The sequence below is a fragment of the Cygnus olor genome, chromosome 2, assembly GCF_009769625.2.
Source record: "Cygnus olor isolate bCygOlo1 chromosome 2, bCygOlo1.pri.v2, whole genome shotgun sequence".
NCBI lineage: Eukaryota > Metazoa > Chordata > Aves > Anseriformes > Anatidae > Cygnus > Cygnus olor.
Window position 1 is genome coordinate 22,803,095 of NC_049170.1, and position 15,704 is coordinate 22,818,798.

At 43.3% G+C, this 15,704-nt stretch overlaps 1 protein-coding gene across 2 annotated transcripts in view; it reads left to right on the top strand.

Annotated features, from left to right (window-relative positions):
* Positions 1–211: 211 nt before the first annotated feature.
* Positions 212–15,704, top strand: part of NMT2 (N-myristoyltransferase 2) — a 29,143-nt gene continuing 13,650 nt past the window's right edge. The window contains exons 1-3 of one of the 2 annotated variants that reach the window (XM_040547293.1): positions 212–375; positions 8,248–8,383; positions 13,898–14,042. In XM_040547293.1, the coding sequence (XP_040403227.1) occupies positions 266–375; positions 8,248–8,383; positions 13,898–14,042 (391 nt within the window). In that variant the 5' untranslated portion in view covers positions 212–265. The remainder of the gene's footprint in view (positions 376–8,247; positions 8,384–13,897; positions 14,043–15,704) is intronic. The other variant, XM_040547294.1, reaches the window with a different exon arrangement.

The following is a 15,704-nucleotide window of genomic DNA, read 5'->3' on the forward strand; positions in this document are numbered from 1 at the left end:
CGCCTCCAGCCCCATTCTCCTGTCAGACCCCGTCCCGACAGAGCCAGGCAAAGCCGCCCAGCACCCGGGGGTTCCGGGGCCCGGACCGATGCCTCCTACGAGGCAGGCACAGGGCGGCTGGGCCCCCCCAGCCCCGGCGGCCCCCGCCTCGCCGCGGAGCACGGGGAGGACGGCAGCTAGGGGGAGCTCGGCCGGGCCGCCTCCGCCGTGCGCCCCGGTTCCTTTCATAGGCTCCCCGCCTCCTCCCCTCCCTCCTTCCCCCGTGATGGCGGAGGACAGCGAGTCTGCGGCCAGCCAGCAGAGCCTGGAGCTGGATGACCAGGACACCTGCGGCATAGACGGCGACAATGAGGAGGAGGCCGAGCACGCCAAGGGGTAGGGGCGCGCCGGGGGGCGGCCGGGCACAGCTCGCCCCGCCGAGGGCTGCGCGGCGGCGGCCACGGGGGCTGCCTCCCTCCCTCCTTCCCTCCTTCCTTCCCTCCCGGCTGTTGTTTACTGCGATTTTTCAGGATTTCGGGGCTGTGCGTTGAGGCCTGGGGGTCTTTAGGAGGCACCCCCGGCTCGGTCGCGGAGCCCCAGGGCGAAACGTGCGCTGCAGCCCCGCGTCTGCCCCGGCCCGGGGCCCTGCCGGGCACCCCGCCACACTGCCTCCGGGTGGGTGGACGGACGGACGGATGGATGGATGGATGGGTGGATGGATGGACACCCCTCCTCCTCCTCCTCCTCAGCTCCCCATTGTCCCAAGCGGAACGCCGGCGGTGGGGGGCACAGCGTGTGCCGCACCGGAGCGGAGCCGGCGCCGCCGGGCCCGTTGCGGCCCCGTCTCCCTGCAGCGGGCCGGGCCTGTGCCCGCTGCCCGGGGACCGGGCGCAGCTCCCGGCCGGGTGGCTCCGTCTGGACACACCGTGTATCTGGCACTGCTGCAGCTCGGGGCTACGGGGAAGGGAACGTATATTAAAAATTGGTTTCGTTTCAATGCGCTTTCCCCCCTTTTTGGGGGGTTAGAAAACACGGTGGTGAAGGAGAGGCTTTGTTGTCTCGACTAGGAGTGGCTGGAGTAACCCAAAATAGGTTAATTTATACGCCGCTACACAAATACCTTCCTCATGAATTTCTGATTCATTTGGTTGAGAGCGTTTCTGTAGGTGATTGATGTATGAAGATGTAAGCTGTTTGTCGTCTCCTGCCCCTAGGATTTGCTTGGCAACAGGCAGCGCTGCATCTTAAATGTGGCAGGAAAATCCCAGAGACTTGGGGGACTGACTTCTGTAAAAGGCAGGAAAAGGAAAACTTCGTGCCCGCCACTCTGTCAGCATGTTCACGGCACACACGTGAAAATATTTGTCAAAAATAATTACACTAATAGAATCCTTGAATATTAAAATGGAGCAAAATAGCGTTTAATTGCCTCGGTGCTTTTGTTATATTTGTTTGCATGAATGCGCTACGGTCGATGATTCCCAAATACATAAAAGTAACACCACTAAGAGCAGAGGATGATTATTCATCGCTCTTCGCAGACGAAGACGTGCCAGGCCAGACTGTTAGCTGGGTAATGGCTGTCTAGGATTCATTCCCATTTCATTCCTACTGCAGTTTCTCCTTCTGTCAGCTCTGGTGACCGAGCTGTAGTTGCCCTGTGCAGCGTAGCCGGTCTGTGGCCCTGTGCTCTGGGCGGCGGGTGCAGAAGCAGCGCCCAGGCAGCGGCCGTGGAACAAAGAATTGCGTTCCTGCGTGCTCTCGGGCTGCTGCTGCGCTCCGACTGGGGTCTCGCTGAGCTTTGTGGGACACCTGGAGCTGCAGACTGTATGCTGCTCTCTGCAAAGCTTGTTTTTATTGAAAGTGCTAAACGTGTTTTAATGAGTGTTTCAAAGAAGCTGCTTTATTCTTCTTTGAATTAGGAAGTGAATGCTTCCAAGTAATACAAAATTTGATGACATTAGTGGCAGACCTTTGCAGTAGAGAAAAGCCTCCAAGTATTAGTTTTCTCTAATGTTTTTGATGCATGAAGTCTAATATTGACTTCTGAATTACTGTATTTTGTTTTCTTGTGTAGTCTGTGAGAATTTTGTTTGCTACAATTTGTCTGCAGGCTGAAGTATTCAAACAAATTCCATCAAAGGAAAAGACAAGTCTTACACTCCAGCAAACAAAACACTATCTCAAGTCCTACTCTCAATCAGGGGAAACTAACCCATAGTAATAGGAGCCTATATTAGTACCCTTTTTCTCCCTGTTATAGTATCTTCATTTTGGAGGTGGCTTTAAAGTTTGCTTTGAGTTTTTAGATTAGGTTTTATACACTTAAGCAATTTATAAGCAGTCTTACAACTTAAAACTGTGACTGTGCCAACTGGCTTGCTAAATTCTGAATGGTCTCCATTCATGCCGATCAATATTTAATCTTGCGCTATCTTTACCTGTGCTTTTTTATAAGGAGGTAGAGTATGTGTTGTGTGTCAGTCTCTAACAGGATTGCTTTGTCGATGAAGTTACTTCCAAACTGTTTCTTAATGCGTCCTTCTAATACTGAACACAGTAAATGTGGTAAGTATCTATATATATATATGTATGACTTTTTTTGTTTTGGTGCTTGAGCACTGATTGTCTGCAGCAGCAAATACCAGCTTATAACTCTCGACTGTGCAAATGTCTTTGTCCTCTGTTTCTGGTCCTGTTTTTTAGATGCAGGATTATGTATGTTGTGTGACTCATATTGCTGTTCTCCTGTCTGCAGTTTGCTCTTGCCTGATGCATTATGCTGTACTTGTTCTGTTTCATAATAAAGTGTTTACAAAATAGCTTAGTTAGTGTGTATGTAGAAAAATAAGTACTTATTGCACCTGAACCTATCCTGCTGAGCCTGGTTTTGTAAGGCTTTTCCATTCATTCTAAGTAGCTCCTTCTGCTCTGTGGCAGAAAGGCTTTGGGCAGAGAATATTTAGTAAACAGATGAGGAAAAAGTGTGACCTTTAAACAATTCTTCCCCCTGCTCCCAGTGATTTACTTTGAATATGTTAGTAGCGTACTCCAATGCAACTTTCTAAACAGCACTACTTTTATATATATATATATATATATATATATATATATACACGTCTAATATATTTTTAAGGTACTGGAGGCAGTGCTCAGTTTTAACATGCTAGATTGAAATCTTGGAGTGCAGCCTTACAAACTTGAAGGAGGAGGCAGGGGAAACACGCAAAGCTTTGGGGAATATCTGCTGGGTTTGCTTTTAAGACACTGCTACTAGATTTTCATGCTGAAGAAGCTTGCGTTTCCAAGTACTGGAGTATACGCGAAGGAAGTCTTAGCCCAGAAAGGCTGTTAGTAATACTAGTTTTAACAGTGAAATTTGAAGGATATATAATAAGCTTTTGGGGTCGGGACCTTCTTATTCTTTCAAAATGCTGGTGACCTGATACAGGGGTAGGAAAGCCCTTTGCATCTAAGCCTCCATTTTCTGTATGAACCAAGGGCAGCCCTACTATAAATAATACCACATTGAAATTTGTTGGAGTCTTGCCCAAATACATGAGATATGCTTTTTATGATCAAGAAGATCTATATAGCACCTTCAGAAATGTAGTTTTGCAACCTCACTTACTCATAGAGAGACAAAATATACCGTGAAGGAAAGAGAAACCCTAACCATGCAGTCCTAGGCCTTTGCAACTTAAAAATAAACATCAGAAATACGTGTTGGGTTTTGAATTAGAGAAACTGCTAACTTAAAATTGCCCCTCCGTGTAATTTAAAACAGATGTTGACATTACAGAAAAGCTGTTTCTGCTAAAGCAGTATTTGGTGTCCAAAAAGACAATTAAAATAACACTGAAAGATCTGCAGGGGAAAGATGGCCCCAGATCAGAAAGGAGGGAGCTGAGGCAGTGTGGCCACCTGGGCAGCGTACCTCTGAGGCTCTCCCAATTCTTCCATCTGAGCTTTCCATACTTGTGTTCAGGGCTCCACACAGGTTGTGTCTCGGCCTGTGCACACTCCTCAGATGCAGTAGTATCCCCATTTTTCAGTTTAAAAAAAAAAAAAAAAGGCACATATTGGGAGAGGCGAAAGTCTTTTTTCACATTTATGCAAAACACCAGATGTGTGTACATAAGTGGAAAGGTATGTGGGTGGGATCAGGGGCTTATATTTGTAACTTGCAGACAAGATCATCAAAATGTGGGCCTGAGTAACTTTCTGAAAGATGTACCCACGGCCTGTTTCTGTGGCGGGGTTAAACCTTTTAATCTTTTTGGGACAGAGGGAGGTCTCCTGACTCTTCTTCTGCTTCAGCTGCAGATTGATTTTCACGTTACTTCCGTGCGGGCCTCACTGCTTTCTTATTCATCAGAATGACAAAATCGTCATCGTGGATGCAGTTAAAAATACCCAAGTCCGCGTCCGTACTTAGGTACGCCTCAGCGTGTGGGCTCGGCCTCCTGTCAGTAAAATGCTCCTGGTACGAGCGCGTCTCTGCGAGGCTGACAGATTTCCCCCGGGCCTACTGCTGAACATTTCTCTCAGTATAACCAGCTGTGGTCTGCGTGGCAGGCTGGGCTGGGGCAGGTGTGTTCATCTGTATGAAAATGTGTGTTTCCTGGCCTGGCAGCTCGAGATAGCATCACGGGGAGTTGCATGTCCTCTTCCTCCTTCCCCTGCGAGGTGCCCCTTGTCCCAGCAGACCTGCACCGCTTCGGTGCTGGCGGGCTGGTTAACAACACGATTTCATGCTTGAAGGTCAGCTTTCATCAAGCTGCGAAAGTAATTTTTTCTAGCCTCTAAGAGTGAGATGTATTTCGTGTCAGATAGGTGTATACGAACTGACAAGAACTCAGATCTTAGTCAGCACGGAAGAATGTTTAATTAAAAGAAAAGCTTTAATAGGAGTCTTTGCTACTAATCTTGTTACCTTTGCATCTCCTTTGTGCCATCACGCCCGGCACAATTACTAAATATTGAGCAACAAACTTCCTCCCTTCCCAGCCATGCTCCCGGTTTTAAAACCTTTCAGTTCTTTTCAAGGCAGAGTGTGAGATGGAGCAAAAATACTGAGAACTTTCAATTTTGCTTTTGCCCTAATTCGCTTGGTGTCTCTGGTTGTAACTTGTGTTGGACAAGCCTGTTTGCTCAGTCGGAGTTTCTGTGCTGCCAGATCTCAGCTGCAGGCGTGCCCAAAGAGCTGAAGGACGAATGGATCTCCCTTTCAATGCGCTTTTCACTTTCTGTGGACTATAACAGCAATAAAGGACTGACATGAGCAGCAGACTGCCTATGAATAATTGCTCTGAACAGTCCCTGGGTACCCTGTCAGGCAGAAGATGTAGGTGTTTATTTTGTAAGAGGTGGTGTGGAAGCTTCTAAAACTGAAGGTCGTAAGCTGAGGTCTGGGGTTTGGGAAGGTATGCGGTGTAGAAATGGTCAGGGAAAGACAAGGGGGGAGGTTATTCAAGGAAGTTTCAAACACACTTAGCTAATTTGCTTTTATTTATTTCACATCTGGAGTCTCAAATAAAAAAAAATAAAAAATGCCTGTTTGCTCTCCCCAACTTCAACTAGATTTAAAAACATGAGTAGTAAATACCATTCATCTTTTATAACAATTTAGTCCTGTCTTCTCTCTCTCTTAGCTAAAAAATGTGCATTTCTATATGAAAAAAGCCTTGAGCTGGTCAAAGAACAAACTAAGATGATCCTGGTAAAAGTACAGTTTAACTGGGGATAACATCAGTTCAGCTTGGCAAAGCTGCTTTTTCTCTGTAGCTGCCAGATTTTGTATTTATTTATTTTTTTAGTACAGTCATTCGTTATTGAACCAAACTAAACAAGGCATTGACCCCCAGGTAATCCCAGGGAGCAGAATTCCCCCGGCGGTGTGAGCAGGGCTGGCTCCTGCAGAGCGAGGAGCAGCGTTTGCAGCAGCTCGTCCCAGCACTGCTGCCCTGGCACTGAGTCCGATGTGGATCCATCCCCCTGGGCACACGCAGCTGGTGACATCTCTGCAGCGCACGGGAGATGGTGGAGGGAAAGGCAAAAGTTTATGGACAGTTCAAGAAAACTAAGTGGTATCCCAGTAAATGAATTTTAATAAAGGCGAAATCACTTTCTCCAGTATTTTTGTTTCAGTTTTGCCAGAGGTGATGAAGTCCTGGAAAAGTTAGGTTTTGTGCAATTATTTCATATGTGTGTATATATATATATATATATATGTATTATATATACATACACACACACACACACATATATATATACACATTCTTTTATTTTTTTTTTACTGTCTCATATTTATAACCTCTTGTCAGACATCTGGGTCTGTTCTTTGTTTAAATTCTGCAGAAGTGTCAGCTTGGTATACGGGCCTTCAAATAGATTAAAATTTGATTATTTCAAACTGAGACTTTAGAAGCTGTTAACAGTCATCTACGTGTTAAAGCAGTACTGCCATCGTACAACAGGCAGCTTTCTGTCTGCCTCACTTAGACAACTCAACCTTTTGTTTCTGCAGAGTAAATACTCCAGATTTTCTTTTCTCCCCTGTGTGTTTGGTCTACTACCACACTGTTGTCTTTTGAGTAGCTCCTTGGGTCCGATCCCAGAAGGTCCCGAATTTATAACTCTTACCTCTGCGGGAGCATGACTTAATCTGATGTGTTACCTTCTTGTCAGGGTTGATCTTTCTTAGAGAACAGTAATGATGCCACAAAATGGGTCTTTGTTTAGTTAAATGCTTGATTAATTGCAGGCTTTTGGCTTCCAGGTTGGAAATTTGGTTATTTTCTTACTGGCTTTGGCGCTGACTAGGTATAGATGCCAAGACACGGGGCACTGTAGTCGTGAAAGCGAGCGTGTCGTGGCTAAAAAACCACAGCCCTTGCAAGTGTGTCGATCTTAATAACCTTGCTATGTTATTCTTTCTTTTGTTTTGCCAGTGCCATTTCAAAATTAAAATAAGCGATGTTTTGTTTCTTTGACTTTTTTTTTCTTTTCCACTGCAAAAATGTCCAGGCCCCCCAGGCCCTAACATCTGCCCTAACATCGTGCTGTGTGCACGGTGGCTGGGCGCTAGCTAAGCCTCTTGAGGAGGACTCGGTGTTAACTGAGTCATTCCCTCCGTGTTTGCCTTCCGTCTGAGAGCTGCCAACACCTCCCACACTTTGCAAATTCTAATCTAATCTAGATTCCATATCTTGATTATTTGCTAAATTAGAATCTCTTAAAGAAAAAAAGGAGTTTCATTATCAGTAGCCCAAATAGAACCTACAAGTCAGAACCTACAAGTGCAGTGTACACTTGGTTTGTTTTTTGTTTTTTTTTTTCTTTGAGGTTGACACCATTGTACTGATCATTTTAAAGTACAAATGTTTGGATCACTTTGTGGTGTTTCTTACAGAGATTTCACGCAAGACTTTAATCACTACTTAAATTAGAAATAAAATTCCCTGAAAGCAGAACAAGAAGAATCCAATCAAAACCAGATTCAGATGTCCCTGATGGTTGAGCATCAAGGAGAATAACTATCAGGCTGTTAATAGTTACTGAATTCGTGAGGAAGTTGCTTCCCTTGGTTCCTACACTTTCTTGAGTTTACCTTCAAGCTCAGTTGAATTTTTGTTTCTAAATGCCTTCTCTCTGGGAAATTGCACCCCAACTCAGAGCAGACTCTGTGGGGAATGGGGCAGCTGGTGGTTACGGTCACAGAGGCATGGATTTTTTACGTGTCCTTACACTGTGAAACTTAAGCAAGTGATCGCTTTTGGAAGTGTAAGGGAATTCTTACTCTGCTGTATACAGCACCATAATGCGTCTTTCTTGATTGAAGTCTTTGGCCCCATTTTTTGTGCAAAATGGTTCTTGCTAAATACCACACCTCATTAGGCTGATGAGCCTCCTGCCTTATATATGGGAATGGCCATTTCTTGTTTGAGCTGAGTAGTAACATCAAGGAGAGCGTTGGCTATTACAGTATATCACAATTTCATACCATTGTGTCAAAATGTCTGGTTGTGCAGGGCTCTGACTGTAAAACAACTTAGAAGGCACTTGCAGGAAGCATTTTGTCAGTGCACTCTCAGTTCCCCCCCCCTCCCACGCCCCCCTTCTTCCTTTGCCCTGCCTTTTCTTCAGATTCAAACTGCTGTTAGATTTTTCACATAACACTGCTGGTTTTTCCATATTTAGTCTTTATGAATTTTAAGCTTGGTGGTATTGATTTTTCTCACTGCACATTCTCTGAATTTCTGGCAGAAGTCCTGGAGGGGATTTGGGAGCGAAGAAGAAGAAAAAGAAACAGAAGAGAAAAAAGGAGAAACCAAATTCTGGAGGCACCAAATCAGATTCTGCATCTGACTCCCAGGAGATTAAAATTCAGCAGCCTTCGAAAGTGAGAGCCTTGTTCTGTTTCAGTTTGTGCGTGCTTTCCGTTTTGATTTTAATGTGTGTGTTGTTTTCTGTCAAAGTGAGTTGGAAGTGCTACCTTAACATGTGTCTGAATTAGGCAACTCTGTCCTGAATAGAGGCAGAAGCAAGGTGTAAGTCCTGGTGTTGGCCAACTCTCTGAAGTTAGCTGGAGAGTCCTTGTAACCACAGCATTCTGTAACAGCAGTTTGAATTCAGGCTTTGTAGCAGAGAGCCTTAATCTGCAGTGGTAATGCTTTTAAGTATAGTCTGTGTTTGATGAATTGCCTTTAGTTTAGCCACCACCTAGCATGGCTTAGTGCAGTTTCACTTGTAGAGCATGATGCTATTTCGTGGCAAGCATCAGCAGGAGGAGGGAAGGGCAAGTAAGGGCAACTGTATTCTACATACGCCAGTTTCTAGCATTTTAAATACACACACACACACACGCATACATACACACATACATAAAATCCAATGCCCAGTCAAACCCACATTTGACACACATTAGGGAAGTTCTTATCTGAGGTTTACCAGCTTTGTTAACCAGGCTCACTTGGGCAAACAAGCAACATGTCTTCTTACATAAAATGCAGTAATATTTATCGTGGAGATACAGGCTGAAGAATCTTTTTGCCATCTGAAATGCCTCTGCTGTAAGTAAGAATGTAAATTGCATAAGGGGATGTGCAGCCTTTGTGGGCTTTGCGTGCTTTTGACTACCAGGTTCAAACTAAACGGTGAGTAATATGCCCCGATGGCTTTTTTAACATACAGCTTTTATCTCCAGAGAAATCTGAGCCTGAGAACAGAGCTTATAACATGGTGATAGGAAAGTTCATGGACCACTGAGCATGTTGAAGTAGTTATGTTTGCTTTATCAGATTAATGTGGAGAAAGTTATGCTGTTGTACCAGTAGTGCTATTAATCCTGCAAGACTTGTCAAGTACACTGGTGTTACCAACTAATTTTCAGAAAGGAGTTGTGTTCTGTTTTGTTAACATACCGATAGGTTTTGTGTTGTCCCTCTGGATCTTCTCTGTGTCACACCCATTACTTTGAATGGGCACGCTTGCCCCGGGGGACATTTTGAAATACATGGAGATCTCACATGCTTTCTGATCTCACTACGCATTTTGATATTGTTTTTCTGTAAAGTACACGGCATGAATTGCTAATGCAAGGTTATTTGCAAGCAACAGGCAAGTAACATCGCACTCTTTTATAGTTGGAGCGAGGTCAGTTTTAATACTAAGATACAGTACGTTTTTGCAGTATCTTGGGAGTTCCTTGATTCCCTGCTGACCAAATTTGTTGTTACTTCTAACTGCGTTAAAAGGAAGCTACTTCACGGTTTTGATTTCATGTGCAAGACTTTAGTTGTCAGCGCCTTGCAGTCTTGCACACCATTTCTCTAGCGTGTACTGCATTTTGCAAGCGTGGAAACTTATCCTTGTTCTAAGTTGCGTACTTAGAGTGGTGCATTGAGTGAGTATTTTACTAACACAAGAAGTTTAGCCAGTTTGTTAGCAATGTTAGTTTTCTCTTCTACAGGCATGCAGGGGATGCTTTATGTCTTTCAGGCTGTAGGCAACTAAACTGTTCTACTGTCCTTACACGGCTTCTTCTTTTCTGTAGTTGCAAACACACCAGCACTGATTTGTTTCCCACTTCATTCAGTGTTCCAGATGTACACACTGATTAGTAGACACGTTTCTCTGTCTTGGACAACTTTTCTGTTTTAGGTTTTTGTAGACTGCTGATCTGCATCGGTGTGTAGAAGTATATCTGTTTTCTGCACTACTCTAGTGATATTTAGATTTTTGTTCCTTGTACTATGTGAAGTGTGGGGAAAAAAACATTTAGCGTTTGCTTGCAGTTGGCTGAAAGGAGGGGTACAAAATATTTCAGAGGAAAGTGACATTGTACACTTTGTCTCTAGGAGAATATATGCAGGATCATCAGGTAATACTCAGTGGGGCTTCTGAACTCACTGAAAATGATTTTGAGGTGAGCCGAGTTTGTAAACTGGTGTCCCAGTCAGCAGATGAGAAAAACAGAACAGTGAGTCTCCTTTTCTTCTCCCTCTCTCATTTATGATACTGGGCTTTTTTTACACTGGCATGAGTGTAACTACAGCGATAAATGCTTGTTAGCATTGTGAGCTTCAGGTGACCTTCACCGCCCATCCCACAAGACCTTTTGAGCTCTCCCCTCATTACAAGCCTCAGGGATGTAGATTTCCCACATTGGCACAAATAAACTTGCCAGATCTCTGATACTAAGAGTAATTATTGTAGTCACCAGTGGCCTGCACAATATATAGTCATAAAATAACTTTGCTTGGAAGGGACCTCAGGAGTTCTGTAGACCAGCCTTCTGCTTAGATTAGATCCAATTAGATCAGGTTGCTCAGGCCTAGATGGGTTTGTTAGGTCTCCGAGGCTGGAGACTCCACAACCTCTGTGGGCCAGCTATTCCAGTGTTTGATCACTCTTGTGGTTAAAATAACAACGAATCCTTATATCCAAATGGAACTTTCTCTTTTTCAACTTGTGTCCATTGTTTCTTGTTCTATCATTATGCCACTTCAGAAAGACTTGGCTCAATCTTCTTTACATCCTCCCATTAGGCAGCAATAAGATCTTTCCTGCTCCTTCAGTATTTGTTCAGCCACCTTTTTCATGCTGAACAAAGCAGGGGCTCAAAGCTTCTCCTTGTGTGCTGTGCGCTTCAGCCCCCTAACCATCTTGGCGGCCTTCCATTGAATTCACTCCACTATGTCAATAGTTTTCCTGTAATGGGGAACCCAAAGCTGTGTGGTGTGATCTGAGGGTGACAGATACAGGGGAAGACTAGCTGGCCGGTCTCGCTGGTACAACCGAGCGTGCAGCTGGCTTTCTTCGCTGTGAGGGCAGACCGTTGGCTCATGTTCAGTTCTGCCCACCAGGGCCTCGCAAGTTCTCCTCAGCAAAGCTGTGTCCTGGCAAGTCAGCGCTGCCCTCTGCCATTGCACGGGCTTTTTACGCTCCAGAGGCAGGACTTTGCATTTGACTTTTTAAACTTCATGAAGTTCTTGCCTTCAGCCTGTTGAGGTTGCTTGGAATGGCAGCTCTGGAGGCCAGCACATCAACCATTCTTCCCAGCTAGGTACCACCTGTGAGCTTGCAGAGGAAGCTCTCCATGCACATCGTAAACAGGATTGACCCTTGAGTTCTCAAAGTCCTCTTGAAGATGTGTGATATTTCCCTTCTTCCAGTCATAAGAAACATCCACCAATTGCTTTAACCTTTCAAGCTTGATAGAGAGTGGCAGTAACATCAGTTGGCACACTCAGCACCCTCAGATGCATCCCGCCTATTCTTAACAGCTTGCGCACATCCGTTTTGCTGAGTGGTCCCTAACTCTCCCTTCTGCTGTGGGGAATGGGAGCCTCAAAGGCTCTGCCACAAGGCAAACCTCAGCCCTGTTGCACAACAGTGCCTTACAGGGGATTCTTGTGCTGCGAGGATTTTTTTCCTTTACACTGGAATAAACAAAATCGTGACTCTCTTTCATTCACGTTGAAGTTCATGTAGGTATTTCTTGCTTTCCATTGAAAGAGACCAAAAGGGTTTCCTCTCAACTTCTCAAGAAACTTCTCTTAAAAAAAAAAAAAAACACTCTGTTCTAAGATCCAAGTTACAGTGATATAGGTTACTTTTCTCAAGAAGCTTAGAGGAAAGGGGATTTCTCCAGATGTCCCTAACCATGTCACGTTCAGTACCAAAACGTGAACTTTTACTTTACATTTGTGAGTAAGATCCTTTTAGAACTTAATATCTTTTTTAGATCTTCTGTTTTCTTCTTAATGTAGAAAAAAAAAAATTAGACTTTAAGAAAAAAAACATCCAAAACACAAAATAATTAGTAGTATGTCAAGAAAAATAAATCTTGCTGCCTTACTGATAAGAGTTCAGAATTTATCTAGCAGCATTAGAAGTGTTTGTATCAGGCCAGTGGGTAACAGGCAAATTGATTTTTAATTGAGAAAAGTATCCAAAGTCACTATAACTTGGATCTTAGAGTGTTTTCTTTATGCTGCAATAGCAGTGATCTGGTGTGTTGAACTACTTGAAAGTGTGTAGATGTGTTAGTTCACAACTACTCAATGATGGATGTTTAATGCATGCTCGCATGTCAAATTTAGCTGTATTTAAATTAGTGAAAGAAATTGCATTATGTTTAGAGAGTACAAGTATTTATTAAAAATAGAAAACGATGGCCTGATTGAGCTACAGGCAGGGAGTCACTCCGTCTGTGACTGAGGACACTGAAGGCGGCTGCCCATCCAAATGAAGCTTTAATGTCATTATTACATGTGGTTTATGGTGGATTTTCAACACGCAAATCCTAGACAGAAAGCGAAATACTGAAGCAGTGATCCGTTGATACTCAGCAAAAAATAAATAAAAATATCTGGCTTGAAATCTCTGTCCAGAAATACTTAACATTTTCCGATCCATTTGAGACTATTCCATCAAGTATATTTATTCCACTGCAAAGTCTGGGAAAACCTGAGTATAAGCATGCTGTTAGCATGCCTCAGAACAGGACTTACCACTTGGGAGATGATTTTTAAATGAGTGACAGGGAAGGATGAAGGGAGTGAGAGAGAAATAACCCTTACATTTAGAAGTCTATTACCATGATTCCTCTGCAATTTCATACGCAGGTAGAATTCTCATTCCGGTTGTACTGAGTCAGAATGCTCAAAAGTAAGGATTTAGGAGCTTAGTTCAGAAACGTTTAGCCTGAGGTTTTATGCTTTTCAGATAACTTCTCCAGAAAGATTATTCTACCTTTAAATAGAAGGTTGGTTTATTTTAAGTCTGCTTCCATAAATTAAAGTCTTTTGCTGTGAGTGTTGGCATGGTTGGCGTTAATGGGAAGATGGTTAATTCTTATATATTGTACAATACAGTATGCTACCCAGGATAAAATTTGTGAGTTAATAGAAGGTATATACAATATAACTAAGGTTAAAAAGTGGATATTTGCAGCAACATCATAACCAAAATATTGAGCCATACTGAATTTAAGTAAAGTTTTACAGTGTATATATAAAGTACATCTTCAGATATCTGTGTAGTGTATTAGGATTGTTAGATACCTAAGCTGATCTGCTTTATGCTGTTTATTCTATTTTACCATTGGGAGGGGAATTTAAAAAGCATTTTATTATTATATGGGTACCCTGCCTTAATGCTGCAGTATTTGTATTGTAAACACTGAAGTTTGATGGTTAAATGCAAATACCACTAAAAGCTGTTAAGGATTTTGTGAAGCTGCCTGTCTGTTTCCCACCTATCCTTCTGTCCTGCTGCTGAAGATTATACTGAAGCTAACTGTGATGAGAAGAGAATGTGAAAGAATACGTAAGAATAAACTAAATGAACACATTTGTTCAGCTTGTTCAAAGTAAACATACCCAATAAGCTTCCTCTTCTGTTTGTGCAGAATCCAGCCATTCCAATGCAGAAACTTCAAGACATCCAGAGAGCGATGGAGCTGCTCTCTGCATGCCAAGGTCCTGCAAAGAACATTGATGAGGCTACCAAACGTAAATACCAGTTTTGGGATACGCAACCTGTACCTAAACTTAGTAAGTTGAACGGGGCCTGGGCATGCGATCGTACTGATCACTAACAGAACTTGTACCTGCTGTGTGGCACCTTCTCTAAAATGGGTATTAAGTTGAACTGCATGCAGTAGGGTTCCTTAATCTTTTGTGTTGTTTATATGGAATTCCTGATTTCTCTAGGAGAGTGCTTGCCCCTAAAGAAATATGCAACAGAACACAGTGTTAATGAATCTTATCCTGATGTTCTCAATTAAAATGGGAAATGCTGTTGCAGTAGCATTCTTTTATATATTTTCGGTCTGAACTCTCGAACAACAGAACATGAAAGTCTTTTCCACTTCAGGGAAGATAAGAAATCAGTCAAGTGGTGATGAGAGTAAACTTTGCTTTTCTCTGATTTTTTTTTTCTGTAGATATATTTGCTTTTACAGAGATAGTGACTCTCCTGATGCAGGTTACAGTGTTTTCCTGCAGCTTTAAGTGGACAAAGGCACCTCTCTCACGCATGACGATTTTTACTGCTCTTTGTTCACCTGTTTCTTCCACAATGTACACTACACTACCTTGAAGGCATATGTTCTGCATCCCTTCTTTGTTCTTGGTGCCAAGTGAGATTGTGATGTGACCTCTCCTTGCCTTTAACTTTGGGAGGAGTTTGTCAGATCACTTCTTCTATACTGATCTGATCTCCTGTTTACACATAGTGGGTAAATCGTAGTCTGTACTGGAGAAGACAGCTGCTGGCTCTTGTTTCTTCCAGTTTTCTACACCACCTTCTTCCCTCTTCACTATCTTTAAGTTAAGCTGTTCTAGCTCTGCAGTGCCCAACCCCCTGAGTTTGGGGACCCACAAATAAAACTGTCTCAGCACAGAAGCTGTCAGCCACAGAACAGCTGTCTGTTCTGTTCTGAAGGTTTGTCTCCATGGCATTGGAGACTGGTGTAGAATAAGCAGAAATAAGGTAAAGTATAAAGCACAGGAGCACTCTGCTCTCTATCTCCACAGGCAGTATTTCAAATTAATCCATTTCTGTAGCTTAATCCACAGTGATCATATTTCCCCTGACTTCCTTGCACGGAGAAGTCCAGAGCAGCATCCCTGCTGCAATGCTTTCCACTAGATTGAACTGACCTGCCCTGGTTCTGCTCTGGACAGACATCTCTCTAACCTAATGATAGTAATTGTGACAGTAGTCTTGCCTTGCTAGAAGAGCCTAGCCAAAAAAAAAGTTGATGCATAAATCAAGAAATACTCCTGCCATAACTAAGTTTTTTTCAGAGCCAGTTCAAGTGTGTGCACAACGTTTCCAGGGCTTCAGTTCAGGGTGGTCATTATATCCTGAAGCAGCTCTCTAGAGATGAGTCTGTCCCTTGCCAGCCTAAAAGGACCAAGAGATTGGCTCTAAAAATGGTTGGTTAGGGCTCTTCAGTAGAAATACACTTTGCAGTTGGCTGGCAGAGGTTCTGTTCAGCGGTCTTTGTGAATTGCTTCTTGATTTTTGTTGTTGAATCTTTTTTATTTTTTTTTTAATTATTTTAGTTGCTGAATGAGCATAATGAGAAGTCTTCACTCTTTGACATGCTGGATATGTTCAGGTGGAAAAAATCTGTTGATAGAAGAAGTAGCTGTAGTGATCTTTGCATTCAGAATCTGTCTGCCTTATAGTTAAGGTTGTTAGCAATA